The following is a 16714-nucleotide window of genomic DNA, read 5'->3' as shown; positions in this document are numbered from 1 at the left end:
CTTTGTCATTAACTTTTCAATCTGATGCTGCAGTTCCTTGGTTGCTGTGGGATCACATCTGTAAGTTGGTTTGTTAGGGAGCACAGAACCAGGTACAAGGTCTATGTGATGCTTAATTCCTCTCAAGGGCGGCAAACCACTAGGCAACTCAGCTGGAAAAACCTCCTTGTATTTCTGAATCAGAGGTTGAACCTCTGTAGGCACATCATTACTCTCCTCAGTGTTGATTTCCCTTGATAGAAGAAACAACACAGGTTGTTCTTGCTTTAGCTCTTTGATCATAGCTGCCTCAGATAGAAATAACACTCCATTGACTTCCTCAGGCATGTTAGGACTTCAATATCCTCTTTGATTTGGTGGCAAGGGAGTCAGGGTAACTTTCTTGCCATTGTGCTTGAAGCTATAGATATTTTCCTTCCCCTGGTGAGGGGTATTCCAGTCAAACTCCGATGACCTTCCTAACAGTAGATGACAGGCATCCATAGGGACCACATCAGACAACACTTTATCTTTGTACACCTTCCCAATTGAAAAAGGAACAATGCACTGCTTGTCAACTCTTACTTCAGATCCTTTATTTAACCACCTTAGCTTGTATGGACTGGGGTGCTCCTGGGTGGGCAAACTCAGCTTGCTAACCATAATGGTGGAAGCTAGATTGGTACAGCTACCTCCATCAATGATCAAATTACATACCCTCCCTTGGACAGTGCACCTACTCCTGAATATCATGGATCTCTGATCAGCTTCTAGAGGAGCTGGTTAAGAGGGCATAACCCTCCATAGGACCAAACTGTGCCCCGTGTCAGGGTGGGCCATAACTTGTCCTTGATCAGTTTCCCCCTCAGCTTCCATTTCTCCTGGGACCAATGTCTCATCTTCCTCATACTCAGCTAGACCTTCCCTTTCCCACTCTTCAATCTTCATAGGTGTGAGAGCTCTGTTAGAAGGACATTCCTTCTTAAAATGGCCAAAGCCTTGGCACTGAAAGCACTTGATCTTATCCCTGGACAAAGGTGGGTTGGTTTTAGGATACATGGATGCCTTCCCTTTTTTTACTGTGAGTTGGGTAGCTGATTTAGGTGTCGTAGTGATTTTGACACCAGTATAAGGTTTGAATGTTGGTTTGGTGGGAAATTTGGGTGTTACAGGCTTCACTTTCCCCAGTTTCTCAACTCTTAAGGCTAGGTTAATTGCCTCATCAAATGACCTAACCTACTGCATCCTTACCCTGCTAGCTATCTTAGGATCTAAACCCTCAACAAACCTAGCAATCTTTTGCTAAGGTTTCTCAGTAACCTCGCATTGTAGGGTTAGCTTTTCAAAGTTCCTAAGATAGGCCTCAACAGATAACTGCTCTTGTTTCAACTGAGTCAGTTTAATAAAAATATCCTGGTTTTAGTCTTTGGCTATGAATGTCTCCTTTAATTTCATTTTCAACTTAACCAAGACCTGACTGGTTCCTTTCCATCTCTAATCCTTTAGTGTTTTATACTCTCATACCAAAGAGATGCATAGCCTTTGTGTTTTAAAATATCAACTTTGAAAGCTTTTCTGTCATCATAATTTTTAAACTCAAAGACTCTCTCAACAGATCTAAGCCAGTCTAATGAATCCTCATGATTTAAACTACCATGGAAATCAGGAATGTCTACCTTTACATTTTTGTCTCTGGCATCATAGATTCCTTCCTCCATTCTTTAGTCATCTGATTCAGAGATGGCTTCCTCATGAGGATCATGATGTGGTTGCCATCTTCCTACTCCCATTGAAATCCCTCTCCCCTTTCCTCTTCCTCTGAAAGGCGGTGGTTGCCTCCTTGGGTCATGGTTTGGAAATTTCCATGAAAACATGGACATCATTGAGCAAAGTATCCACATTTCCTGCTAGATCCTCTATTCTGGTCTCAATACCAGCAAGTCTCTCTTCACTCATTGAGTTGTTTTTTTTTTTTTTTTGTAGTTTTGATGTAGCTGGGAGAATGAACTCACTTTTCTCTCACTCAGGACTAACATAAGATAATATTGTGTTATAACCTAAGCTTTGATTACCAGAATTTGCAGTGTAAGCTATGGGGACAAACACAAATTTAACAATCCCTGAAACAGACAAAGAGCAATGTTCAGGGAATGCAATAAGCTTAGGAATTTTTTTAAAAATAGTAAATGGATGGACTAGAAAAATTATGAAACTTGGTGAAAATTTAGTTAAAATGGTAAACTTAAACTGTGCTAAATCTCAGAATTCACACGCATTCTAGGTATTTTTAGTAAATAGAAAACCAGACTGAAATAGGCTAGTTCTCAGGCAGTTTTCTCAGTGTGATTCTTGTGACTGTTTTTGTGATATTTTCTGACTTAAAAAAGGATATAATTATCAAATTTACTCTCAAGTAAGCACAGAGATTAAACTTAATAATTTAGGGAGATTAAGACTGAATTGTTCAAGCAAGCACATAATCAATTCAAACTCAATCAGACAATGCACTTAAAACAGTTCAAGCAAGCACATACTTGTTCTAAGTAACACCACAGATCCTTAATCAACACCTAAGCAAGCACAAGGTATTATTAAGTCTGACTTATAACTAAGGCTCAGAAAAGTCATAAGATTTGCAAATTTTTTGAGAGAAATCTCAAGGTTTTCATTAATCAAAGTCTGAGTAAAACAGACTGAGGAATGGTCCTTATATAGGCCTTCCTGTGAAGTTTCAGTACATGTAAAACCCTAGATATCTCCATCTAAGGGCCAGGATAAAACTTAGGAAGTAAACAAGAGTAGTGGAATTATTTTACAACGGATACAAAAGAAATCAAGGTAAACTGAACAAGAACAAAAGAGCTGCAGGTTGATAGTGACATGTTGTCTTTGGTTGCTGTAAATCTTTGGCTGGTTGTTGAAGGTCAAATGGCCTTGGTGCATGCATCTTCTGTGGCTCAAGGCTCTATATAATGAATGCTAAAATAGGCCAAGATCTTTTTTATTGATAGTTTTTCCCTTGTTTGGCCAAAAATAACAACTTTGCTTTATTTGATTTACCCTCCTGCAACTAGCTTTTCAGTCTGAATTTTTGTGCAATGCTTTAGGAATTTGAACTGGCTCCTTAGGATTAATTTGTGATTAGTTGAACAAGGATTCAGCTGGCCAAGGTGGCTAGCCTGGCTGCTGTTCTTGTGGCCTGATGAAACTGGACTGGTAGTTGAGGTTGCCTGAGTGCTGTTGCTGGTTTGATTTGTGACTGGTATCCCTGGCAAGACATGGGTGTGCATTGCTTGTGCCTGACCAGTCTCTAAAAGACTGTTGGCCTGGTTAGCAGCTCCTGCTTCACTCTCCCACCACTGGTATCTCATCTACTGTTGGCTCAACCATACTATGATCTTTTACATGGCATAGAATCAAAGGACACCCCTTCCTCAGGTAAGACTTCAAGGTCACCGCTGCAATCACCTTAACTTTGGGTTTGACAACAAACCCACGATAAGACACATTAACTCCCTCAGGACCTCTCAAAGAGACTTTATTTTGGTGACAATGTAATACCCGCCCTGTTAGGGACCCGCTGACCATTATTGACTGACCTTAGATGCATGTCTAGACCTTTGGAAGCCTTACTGATTCGATCTTGCATCTGTAGATCCCTGATTTCTGCACCTTCCACCAACCACCCAGTGATGATTGGGTCGCATATTTGGTACGCGGGACGATTTATGATAGTTCATAAGTTTATCGTCAAAGTGATAGCTCAAATACTTGTGTCTACCCCTTGGTTGTCATCTATGCGCCGATACGGTCGTTTTGACAATAATTAGAGTTCATTTGGAGTCCGGGTAAAAAACCGCTTCATTTTCTAATAAACCGTTTAAAATGTCGAGTCGGAATGTCCTAGAATATTCCGGATTTTTTATTCCATAAATTAATTTTATATATTTTGGCAAAATATATCCCAAAAATCTTATTTTAAGAAATAAGGAAGTAGAGATCCACTGCAATTCCATAAAGGAAACGCGGAATTCTTTCTTCCGCAGCAGGAAACCACTGGGGAAATGACGCAGCAGATGTTGCGCCTCTTCCAAGGGTCGCAGCAGCTGCTGTGCCTCTTCCCCAGCTCATTTCTGCCTGTTTTCAGATTTTTCGGTGGTTTGTTTCCAAAGTTTGAGTCATTCCTTAACTCTCCATATTTTTTAGTATAAATACAGACCTTCGTTCCACATATTTTTTACGCGAGTGTCCTCCCTTCTCTTCTTCCTTTGCATTCTAAGACCGTGCTCTAAGCTTTTGATGTTTACATGCTTGATCAATCAACCACGTAAGCTCAGGTCATTCTGAGTACCAGTCACGTTGCATGACCGACCAATTTGACCACTACACATCAATCAACTTAATCTAAATCCTCTTACGAGGGCACTTTCTTCATACATTTCAGTCAAGCAATCACTAAAGCGTTAACTTAGTTAATCTCGTTTCGTCAAACATGTAATTCTGAGGGTGTAAATCCCATCTTTTTTTATTGTATTTGGTCGGTGTATGGATTTTGGTTACTTGTCGTTAAGAGTTACCTAGACCAAAACAATATTTATAACTTCACAAACTACTCTACTTTTAGTAAAGAGGTAAGTAAAGGTCGGATCCGAACGGACGGGTATTAATGTAGGATTTTTGATTGCAAGTAGTTGTGTCTAAGGGTGTCACAATTTGGGTTGAGGTAGGAGATTAACTAAACTAAATAACAATGCAAACAAAATAATGAAAGCAAGCAAGATGATAATGATATGTAAACAATTGATTAAAAGCACTAGGGTGTCATGGGTTCATAGGGGATTCAGGGGATTTGATCATACAAACATATTTTCTACTAGATGCAAGCAATTATTGTTGTGATGGGATCGAGTTAGTGTATATCTTACAATCCCTAGGAAGGTTTAGGTCCCGGAGCCGAATCGATTAGATTGTACAACACCTATAAGTCAACTTAATCCTCCCTATCCAACTATATGCATGGTCTAATGAGACTCGAGTTGGTTTATGTCTTACAAGTCTCATTGAAAAGGTAAGTGATGGGTAAAATATACAAGGATTCATAGGCTCGCATTTCATCAAACATAACATGTGCATAAGTTGAAATCACAACAAGCAAGCAAATTAATTATGAAAACATATTAGATTAAGCATGAATCAATCCCCATGTTGGTTTCCCCTAATTCCCCCATTAACCCTAGTTAAGGAAACTACTCACTCATTATCAAGTTTAACATGCTAACAAGGTTGTCAATCGTACTAGCAAGGCAAAACATGATGAACAAATGAAGATGATTAACAATAATTAAAAAGGATTAAGAGAGAATTATACCTATAAAGATGATTCCAAATAATAAAGCAAAGAATAATAGAAGTACTTGATGATTGATGAAAGGTTCTCAATCCTCCAAAATAAACCCAAATAATCTTCTAATTACCCAAAATAAATGATGAACAATAGAGAAATTAAGGAATGATTAGGAAATGAGATTTGTATTAATGCTAAATTAAGGATTGATTACAAGATTAAGAGAGTATTAGGACTTGATTAAGATCCTATTGAGATGACATCATAATCTAGGTAGTAAAATGGGGTATTTATACTAGAGATTAGGTACAAAGATTAGGGTTACTAAGGGCTTAAATTACTATTAAGACCCTTAAAAAAAGTTGAGGAAGTGCTCCTCTCCAAGGAGATGCTCATCTCCGTTTTGGTGGTCTTCAAGTAATATGCTCGTCCTGAGCGTCTTGGCTGAGGGACGGTTGGTTCTGGAGCAGAATCCGAGCGGATTGTGGGTTGGGACGCTCGGATCATTAGGCCTCAAGATGAGCGTCTTGGCATCGGGACGCTCGGACTGTAGCAGGGTGACGCTCGTCCTGGGCACTGCGACGCTCGGATACCTTCACAGTCATTTCTCTTCTTTTCTTTCTTCAACAATCCTAGGGGATATTGTTGGAGATGCAAGGATCCTTTCATCATTGCCCAAGCTACTTTATTTTCTACATAGGCCTTCTAAGATTGTCTTCCCTTTGATGCTTGGTCATTGAATTCGATCAATTTAGCTCCATTTTGCCATGAAAATGCAAGGTTTGCACTCCTTTTCTACCAATGGAACAAAACCTCAAAGAATATGCAAAATGGGAAACTAAAGATAGAAAATGCCCCAATTATGCACTAAAAAGCATAGGAACGAGCCTAATTTAGGGACTAAATATGCTCAAATATAAGTCACATCAAATATCCCCAAACCGAACCTTTGCTCGTCCCGAGTAAAGAGGTGACAAAAACTAGGGCCCTTATTCAAACTAACCTAATAATATAGCCGATGTGAGACAATTAGCGGGTCTCACTCAACCCCTTCAACTCACAACAAGGCAACCATGAGATAGGATGCCTTCTTGCAAGGCAAGGTGGGGTTTGCCAAAATGGCGACACATCCAAGCATTAAAGCACACAAAAGAAGGAAATGGATGCATCTACAAAAATGAATAGCCACTTTCCTCATCTAATTGGCAAAAATTATCTAAAGGGGAAGCAATCTAAGGTTACCCATTCCATCATAGATATGGTTCTTCAAACTACTAAGCCTAGAAGGATACCAATAAATCACCACCAAGTTGTGTCAAGCTAGGGTACCTTTGTCCTCAATCGTTAAATGCTTTCGTCAAGAGTAGACTCCCTATGGTGTTAGAAACACTGGAGGATCACAGAATTACCCTCCTTGCCTAAACAAGAAGAAGGGTCGTCCCCTCTCTACCATGCACAAAAGTGGATACGATGGAAAAGGGATCAATAGAACTTGAGTTTCATATGGGAGTTTGCTTTTTGTTTGTCCCCCCCCCCCCCCCCAATTTGTGGCATTTGACATTTTGAGAACACTTTCTTTGCCATTTCTTTTGATGTTTGGCATTTTCAACACTTGACAATTTTTCAACTTTTTCTTGTATTTCTTTTTGAACATTTTCAAAGCTATCCCATTTGTAGTGAGGGTGCTTATTTTTGAAGCTTTAGGAGTCTATTTTTGTTACTCCTCTTTTATTTTGATGCAATTGCAAACTTTTTCCTTTCTTTTCATTTCTTGAACTCAAATTTTGAACAATTTTTGTGCCCATTCCCTTTTTTGATGACAAAATGTGGTAGAACATGGATGATGGTTGCATGGTTTCAAGGGTCACCTTAGAATAAACGGTAGCCAAGGAGTTATCACACCACAAGGTACTCTTGACTAGGCCTTAATCCATGGGTCAAAGGATACTAGCATGACACATCCTAGGGTGTTTTACAAGCATTCTAACAAGTAAAGTCTTAAGAAGAAAAAGTATCTACAAGGGCATTATATACACTTGTCAAGCTTCTCAAATAGACGATTTCACAAATTTTTCCTAAATGCAACTATATGCTATGATGCAACTAACATATATACAACTTTAATGCATATGCTTCTATCAACTAGTATGCCAAATAATCTAAATGCAATCCTAGATTCACATTGTTTATACCGCATCAATCAAAATAAAGCCACATAGTCATTAACATAAAGAGGAAAAAGGAGATTGGAAAGATCATACCATGCGGTCTTCAATATCTTCATATCTCGGATGTGGCGTAGTCGATCAATGTGAAAAAGGATAAACAAACACAATATATACAAGACTACACTACAAAGGAAATGAACATGTTTTGGATTTTTTTTTTGAATTTTTCAAATTTTTATGGGTTTTGTGATTAATGAAATTAAAAGACATGTTTTTGTATTTTTCAAAAATTTTCAATTTTTATCGTTTTTGTTTAAAAAGTCATGTTAGAATTTCCCATCCCCACACTAGTATGGGCATTGTCCTCAATGGCCAATACGATAGGAAATTATGCAATTTATATGAAAATGCATGATTTCTAAGCTAAATGCATACTATATGACATATAAACAAGAGTGAATGCAAACTAAGCTATGCTATATGATGCATAATTTTTGTTATGTTTGGAGAGCATAATTTAGATTAGCTCCCAATGCATATGCATAAACTTCCCCAAACCAAAATAGACACTATTTCTAATGTCAAAAATTGTTGGAGTTCATGCATAAGGATGTTATGCATGAAACTACATTTGTCATTTTGTATTTTCAAAAAGTGGGAACAATTAAATTAGCACCTTTAATGTTGCCAAGGTGGGATAATAGTCCTTCAATTTTACAAGGACACCACAAGGTGGAAACAATAAATTGTGAAACAAAACATGAAATTCTTGTCATGAAAAAGAAAGAAATTAGGGGGGAGAAAAAGAAACTTCAGTTTGGCCTTGATGGGTTCCTCGTGCCCGCTCCATCTAGCTCATGAAGTGTTCTTGAAAGGTCGTCATCATCCCCTCCCAAATCACTATCCCAATCTTCCCTCGATGCATCGCTTCCATGGAAATCCATAAACTCATCCTCTTCGCTATTTAGCTCCACTGTGTCTCCACCATTTGAGTTTTCACTCCCTTCACCTCCTTGACCATGTGCTCCCTCATTAGCTTTCTCCGAATTTGGGAAAAGAATATGCATTTGAGCCCAAGAGGGAAGCATTCCCTCTTCACTAATGATTCCTTGCCGAGCCATTTGGTGAAATTGTGGGTACAAGGCATAATAATTATCCACATTGGCTTCAAATGGTCGGAGATGCATATCTTGAAGGATTCCCATCACAAAATCATCACTAGGGAGGATGAAAGGATTCGGGTGATTGTAAGGTTGGTATTGGAAGGGGTAAGGTGGTATCACAATCTTTTCATTGTCATTCTTTTGTTGTTCATGTTGTTGATGTTGTGTTGGAGGTGGTGCTTGATTTGCTTGATTCGCACTTGTTGGGATGAGATAAGATGGTATTGGAGAGAGAAGGCCTCGTCTTGGTGAAATTCTTGCCAATCCTTCTATTTATAGGTAAATGGGGGTGTTCCCCTTAGTAAGCCATTTGATCCTCTTTTAATATCCCTCATGAGTCATCCAATGGTGTTGCCTAAGGATTAGCTCTTCAGTGATCCTTGTGTTGCCCGGAAGGGGTACATACTCATTGTTGTCATTGAAGTTGGGGTTGAAAAACTTGGCAAGCCTTGTGATAAGTCCCTCATTGACAATGTGTTTTACACCATCATCGTCCTCATTCCGGAATTTTAGCCCATTTCTCGAGAAGAACAAGGGGGGCGTTGAACTGGTACCCGCTCCTCCCTTGAATTTTGAGGTAAGACTCCATGAAGACAAGGCCAAGCTCATTCACTATGGCGGGATCTCGACGGGCAAGAAGAGTGCCGGCTAGAAATCGATAAGTAAGCCTAATGATAGGATTATGAATGTGAAAAGCGAAGCATTCTTTGATGTATAAAAAATCCCGACCCGTCATTTCTCTCCAAAGGGGTGCTATGCTATACTTTCTTGGCTTTGATGTTCGGGTAGGCAAAACATCTAGCCTAAGCACATTAGCGAATTCAATAACGGTCATCATCCTAGTGGCATTTTCTAATCTAAATTCCACACATATGGTCTTGTTCAAGGTAGTGATTTTCAAGAAGCTCAAGAATTCAAGAACTAAAGATCGATAGGTACGCTCATGCATGTGAAATAAGGTTGAAAGACCAAACAATTCAAAGAGAGCTTCAGTTTGATGAAAGATTCCAAGTTTCCTCAAAGTCTTATGGCACATAAATTTAGTGGGTAGAATGTTCTTACCAAGAAGACTATGGAAAACGAGCCTTTGTACATCATTGACAAACTCTATGTTGGAAAACTCATCAAGTTTTGTAAGATGAATTATCTCTTCATGTTCTCTCCTCAAAGTATTAAGGTGAGAAGTAGATGAGCTCCTCCTTACCCTTGGTCTTCTTTTCTCTCTAAATAATGATTCTCTTGGCCCCATTCTTGAATGTAGATCTAGAATTAGGCTTATTGAAATATGGAGATGTTCTTTGTGATTTAGATCTTCTTTTGAAACCCTAGATTTTGGGGGGTTTTGTTTTTGAGGGTAAATGAGTGCTTGAGATATGATTTGAGTTATATGAGAGGGAGTTTTATGTTTTAAAGTGGGAGGAAGGATGAGGTGTCACGAAAAGTCTGGTGGGGAAGGATTTTAAGTGGCGAGAAATTAGAAGAAAAAGACGGTAGGGCGACGAGCGGCTCGAGCATGAGACGCTCGGATTGTAGCTCCTGGAGACGAGCGGATTCTTCACGGGACGCTCGGATCTTTAGGCAGATCAGACCCCAAATTTTGAAGTAGCCAGGACAAACGGATGCTAGTCGGGACGCTCGGATTTATGCACGGAGACGAGCGGATCCTACTGGGGACGCTCGGATTCTCTGTCAGGATGAAATCCCAGAAAATGATACAATCAGGATGAGCGGATGCATGGTAAGACAACCGTCTTAACTGAGACGAGCGGATTGTCTTTGGAGACGCTCGGATCTTCAGTCAGAATAAAATATCTGCTTCCCAGCTTTCTTAAGACGAGCGTCTTTCTGCCAGGACGCTCGGATCTTTGGTCTGGACAAGCGGATTCCTCACGGGTCGCTTGGGTTTGTCCTGTTTCTCCTCCATTCCGGTGAAAGTGTTTCCTCACACTTGAATTGCTAAATCCTTCATTCATCAAAAATGATTAGTGACCCTCCCTCATTTACTCTCATGGCAAGAATCATTCTTATGATAAAAATGCAATAAAGTTAAAGATACAAGTTAAAAGAGTTAGTATATTTAAAAGTGGTGGTTTGGAGAGGACTCCACCAAACTCTCTTTTTGATGATCTTCTCATAGAGATGAACGCCCGAGGTAGGTGACCTCGACTTCTCCAATGAATGCTCCTTCATAATATGGTTTCAATCTTTGACCATTGACTTTAAACTTGCTTCCATCTTCCGACCTTATCTCGAAGTCCCCATATTTTCCTACTTCGGTGATCACATAGGGACCCATCCATCTAGAGTTCAACTTCCCGGGAAAGAGACGGTATCGGGAGTTGAATAGAAGGACTTTGACTCCCTTGTGTAAGGCCTTTTGCTTGATTCTCTTGTCATGAAGCAACTTTGTCCTTTCTTTGTAGATTTTGGCATTCTCATAAGATTGTAGTCGGAATTCCTCTAACTCTTGGATTTGCATCATTCTCTTTTGACCACTTAGTTTGAGATCAAGGTTGAGAGCTTTGATTGCCCAAAAAGCTTTGTATTCGAGCTCAATTGGCAAGTGACAAGCTTTCCCATAGACAAGTTTGTAAGGGGAGGCTCCTATGGGAGTCTTATAGGCCGTCCTATAAGCCCAAAGAGCGTCATCGAGCTTCATGCTCTAATCCTTATGAGTCTTGTTAACAACCTTCTCAAGGATTTTCTTGATCTCTCTATTTGAGACTTCAACTTGACCGCTTGTTTGAGGATGATATCCCAAGCCGGTTCTATGTTGAACACCATATTTGGTCAAAAGGGATGTGAGCTTCTTTTCATGGAAATGTGTCCCTCCATCACTTATGATTGCTCTAGGGACTCCGAACCTTGGGAAGATTATTTTCTTGAAGAGTTTGGTGACCGTTTTGGCATCATCGGTTAAGGTAGCAATTGCCTCTACCCATTTTGAAACATAGTCAACGGCCACAAGGATATATTTGTTTCTCTTAGATGTCATGAACGGTCCTTAGTAGTCGATGCCCCAAACATCGAAGATTTTCACCTCCAATATCCCTCTTTGCGGCATCTCGTTCCTACAAGAAATATTTCCCATTTTTTTACAAGCATCACAATGGAGGATGAATTCCCTAGCATCTTGGAACATAGTAGGCCAAAAGAAGCCCGATTGAAGGATCTTAACAATAGTCCTTCGTACTCCATGGTGTCCACCATAAGGTGATGAGTGGCATCCTTTCAAAATACCATGAATATCCCATTGGGGTATGCACCTCCGGTAAAGTCCATCACTACCCTCTTTGTAAAGATTGGGGTCATCCCAAAAATATCTCTTTTCTTCGAATAGGAATCTCTTCCTTTGGTTGTAGCGGAAGAACTCCTCCAACAATATAATTGGGATAGTCGGCAAACCATGGAGTAGTATGCCTCTCAAGTTATGAATGAATGTCCATCAAAATATCATCGGGGAAAGAGCCATTGATCGGTGTCTCACCCTCTTCATCATGAAATCGGATTCTCGACAAGTGATCCGCTACCACATACTCGGCCCCCTTCTTATCTCTCATTTCTAAGTCAAATTCTTGGAGTAGCAAAATCTATCTCAAAAATCTTGGTTTTGCTTCTTTCTTTATCAAGAGACGTTGAAGAGCACGGTGATCCGAGAAAACAATCACTTTTGATCCAAGCAAATAGGAACGGAATTTGTCTAAAGCATAGACAATGGCAAGGAGTTACTTTTCGGTAGTATCATAATTTACTTGGGAGGAATCAAGAGTGTTGCGTATATTATAGATAGCATGCAAAGCCCTTCCTACCCATTGGCCAAGAACCGCTCCAACGGCGTAGTTAGTCGCGTCGCACATGATCTCGAATGGTAGTTCCCAATTACGTGGTTGAATGATCGGTGCTGAGATTAGTGCTTCCTTAATTCTATTAAAGGCTTCAACACACTCATTAGTGAAGTGGAATTGGGCATCTTTAAGTAAGAGTTGAGTGAGGGGTTCGCGATTTTTGAGAAATCTTTTATAAAACGGCGATAGAAACCCGCGTGACCGAGAAAACTTCTCACCCCTCTAACATTCACGAGAGGTGGGAGTTTCTCTATCACTTCAACCTTAGCTTTATCGACTTCGATGCCCTTTTCCGAGATTAAATGACCCAAAATAATACCTTCATTGACCATAAAGTGACACTTTTCCCAATTCAAAACGAGACTAACATCTTCACATTTTTGCAATACAAGAGAAAGATTACACAAGCAAGAGTCAAAGTCTTTTCCATAAACGCTAAAATCATCCATAAAAACTTCCATTATGGTTTCTAGATAGTCGGAGAAGACAATCATCATGCATCTTTGGAAAGTGGAGGGGGCATTACATAAGCTGAAAGGCATTCTCCTATATGAAAAAGTACCATAAGGGCATGTGAAGGTGGTCTTATGTTGGTCATCCGGGTGTATCGGGATTTAGAAGAATCCCGAATACCCGTCAAGGTAGCAAAAGAACTTGTTAGAGGCTAACCTCTCAAGCATTTGGTCAATGAATGGTAGGGGAAATGATCCTTCCTTGTTGCGGAATTCAATTTTCGATAGTCAATACACATACGCCAACCGGTGATCTTCCTTGTGGGTATTAGCTCATTCTTATCATTCGTTACCACCGTGGTACCTCCTTTATTAGGCACCAATTGAACGGGGCTAACCCACAAGGAATCCGATATAGGATATATGATTCCTGCATCAAGTAATTTCATCACCTCCGCTTTTACAACTTCTTGCATGTGGGGGTTTAATCTCCTTTGAGATTGGATGGTAGGTCTATGGTCTTCTTCTAGATGAATTCGATGCATGCAAAAATTGGGACTTATCCCCTTAAGGTCATCTAGACTATAACCTATAGCCTTTTCATGTTGTTCTATCACATCAAGCAATTTCCCCAATTGGTTCTTATCAAGTTTGTCATTAACAATCACGGGTTTAGTCTTAGATTCATCAAGGTAAGCATATTTTAAATTTGGGGGAAGGGATTTTAGAGTTGGAACTTGTACCTCATTTTCTTCTATTGAGATTCATTAAGGACTTGCTCCATCTCCATTAGATATTCCATTCTCATGGCATATTCAACTTGTTCTTCAATTTCACTAATCTCATCATACTCAAATTCCATAACAAATTCTTCTTGCTCCTCGGCTTGTATGATATCATCTTCGGTTGCTTGTTCTTCTTCTGTGGGTTGATATGCTTCCACAAGGATGTTATGTACTAATACGGATTGCTCATGAGTAAGTTCCTTGTTGGCTAGAGCGGCCTCAAGAAGATCTACTTCTAATTCCCAATGCGTATTTTTGGCCTCGCTTGCTTCTAAGGCTTCCAATTCTTCCATGGGGTCTTTGAAGAAAGGTATACTCAAGTGGTCTTCAACAAAACAATCTATAATATCCATCTTGCAAAAGGTACTAAGAGAAAAGATGAGAAGTTCCTTGAGGATTTTCACTTCCCCAAGGCAAAGAAAGACACAACTAAAAATAATCAAAGAAAATCAAATCAAGTTAACACCGTCCCCGGCAATGGCGCCATTTTTGGCTGGTGTATGGATTTCGGTTACTTGTCGTTAAGAGTTACCTAGACCAAAACAATATTTATAACTTCACAAACTACTCTGCTTTTAGTAAAGAGGTAAGTAAAGGTCGGATCCCAAGGGACGGGTATTAATGTAGGATTTTCGATTGCAAGTGATTGTGTCTAAAGGTGTCACATTTTGGGTTAAGGTAGGAGATCAAGTAAACTAAATAACAATGCAAACAAAATAATGAAATCAAGCAAGATGATAATGAGATGTAAAAAATTGATTAAAAGCACTAGGGTGTCATGGGTTCATAGGGGATTCAGGGGATTTGATCATACAAACATATTTTCTACTAAATCCAAGCAATTATTGTTGTGATGGGATCGAGTTAGTGAATATCTTACAATCCCTAGGAAGGTTTGGGTCCCGGAGCCGAATCGATTAGATTGTACAACACCTACAAGTCCACTTAATCCTCCCTATCCAACTATATGCCTGGTCTAATGAGACTCGAGTTTGTTTATGTCTTACAAGTCTCATTGAAAAGTTAAGTGATGGGTAAAATATACAAGGATTCATAGGCTCGCATTTCATCAAACATAACATGTGCATAAGTTGAAATCACAACAAGCAAGCAAATTAATTATGAAAACATATTAGATTAAGCATAAATCAATCCCCATATTGGTTTCCTTTAATTCCCCATTAACCCTAGTTAAGGAAACTACTCACTCATTATCAAGTTTAACATGCTAACAAGGTTGTCAATCATACTAGCAAGGCAAAACATGATGAACAAATGAAGATGATTAACAATAATTAAAAAGGATTAAGAGAGAATTATACCTATAAAGATGATTCCAAATAATAAAGCAAGGAATAATAGAAGTACTTGATGATTGATGAAAGGTTGTCAATCCTCCAAAATAAACCAAATAATCATCTAATTACCCAAAATAAATGATGAATAATAGAGAAATTAAGGAATGATTAGGAAATGAGATTTGTATTAATGCTAAATTAAGGATTGATTACAAGATTAAGAGAGTATTAGGACTTGATTAAGATCCTATTGAGATGACATCATAATCTAGGTAGTAGAATGGAGTATTTATACTAGAGATTGGGTACAAAGATTAGGGTTACTAAGGGCTTAAATGACTATTAAGACCCTTAAGAAAAGTTGAGGAAGTGCTTCTCTCCAAGGAGATGCTCATCTCCGTTTTGATGGTCTTCAAGTAATACGCTCGTCCCGAGCGTCTTGGCTGAGGGTCGGTTGGTTCTGTAGCAGAATCTGAGCGGATTGTGGGTCGGGACGCTCGGATCATTGGGCCTCAAGACGAGCGTCTTAGCATCAGGACGCTCCGACTGTAGCAGGGTGACGCTCGTCCTGGGCACTGCGAAGCTCGGATTCCTTCACAGTCATTTCTCTTCTTTTCTTTCTTCAACAATCCTAGGGGATCTTATTGGAGATGCAAGGATCCTTTCATCATTGCCCAAGCTACTTTATTTCCTACATAGGCCTTCTAGCATTGTCTTCCCTTTGATGTTGGTCATTGAATTTGATCAATTTAGCTCTATTTTGCCATGAAAATGCAAGGTTTGCACTCCTTTCCTACCAAGGGAACAAAACTTCAAAGAATATGCAAAATGGGAAACTAAAGATAGAAAATGACCCAATTATGCACTAAAAAGCATAGGAACGAGCCTAATTCGGGGACTAAATATGCTCAAATATGAGTCACATCAGTATTTTTTATTTTTGTACCAATTAATGTAAGATTTACGTCAAAGTATGTTTAAAACCGACTTATAAAACCCTTTTATTAAACTGCTTTTACGTATCAGCAGTAACGAGTCGTCGAGAAGAAACGTATCAACTGCTGCGCCTCTTCGAAGAGTTGCAGCATCTGCTGCGCCTCTTCCAGAGGCTGCCGTAGTTCCTGCTCTTCTTCTTCTTCTTCCTTTGTTCTCTGTTGGTTTCGTTCCTTTTTTTGTTTTAATTCCTTATTTTCTTTTTTTATTTCATTCATACGTAATAATTTTAATACATTCTTAATATTTATCATGCTTTATTTCCGACTTAAATCCCTAATAATCGATATTTGCGGGTTTTCGTCATTAAATCAAACCCGGATTTTAGAGACTCGATTCGTTCATGTCAAGTTTCTGGAATTCGTCTTTGTACATGTTTATTTCCAGTTTATCATGTCTTCCAAATCGTTCCCATCTTCATAGTGTAACCTAATCCGTCTAATTTGTTCTAATTCGTTTATAATTCGTTTTTAACACGTTTTAATTAGTTTTAGTCCGTTTTAATTTATGTTTATCGCTTTTATGATGGTCTTGTACATAATTATGATGCTAAATCACTTTCACCTGAGTCAAGTATCGATAATTAACCTTTAAATACACCAACGAACACTAACAACCTGCAGTTCTGACATCACAGCCCGAACTCACCTCAGGAACAGACGCAGTGAAAGCTGCGCCTCTTCCAAG

At 39.2% G+C, this 16714-nt stretch overlaps 1 protein-coding gene across 1 annotated transcript; it reads right to left on the bottom strand.

The window, feature by feature from the left end:
- Nucleotides 1-336: 336 nt before the first annotated feature.
- LOC141641056 (uncharacterized) lies at nucleotides 337-732 on the bottom strand. Its single transcript, XM_074449733.1, has one exon. It carries the CDS (start codon nucleotides 730-732, stop codon nucleotides 337-339), a length of 396 nt encoding a protein of 131 aa, XP_074305834.1.
- Between the last annotated feature and the right edge of the window lie 15982 nt (nucleotides 733-16714).

Source organism: Silene latifolia, chromosome 2 (assembly GCF_048544455.1).
Source record: "Silene latifolia isolate original U9 population chromosome 2, ASM4854445v1, whole genome shotgun sequence".
NCBI classification, from domain to species: domain Eukaryota; kingdom Viridiplantae; phylum Streptophyta; class Magnoliopsida; order Caryophyllales; family Caryophyllaceae; genus Silene; species Silene latifolia.
Note: the sequence above shows the minus strand (reverse complement) of the source record. Positions and strands in the feature narration are given on the sequence as shown.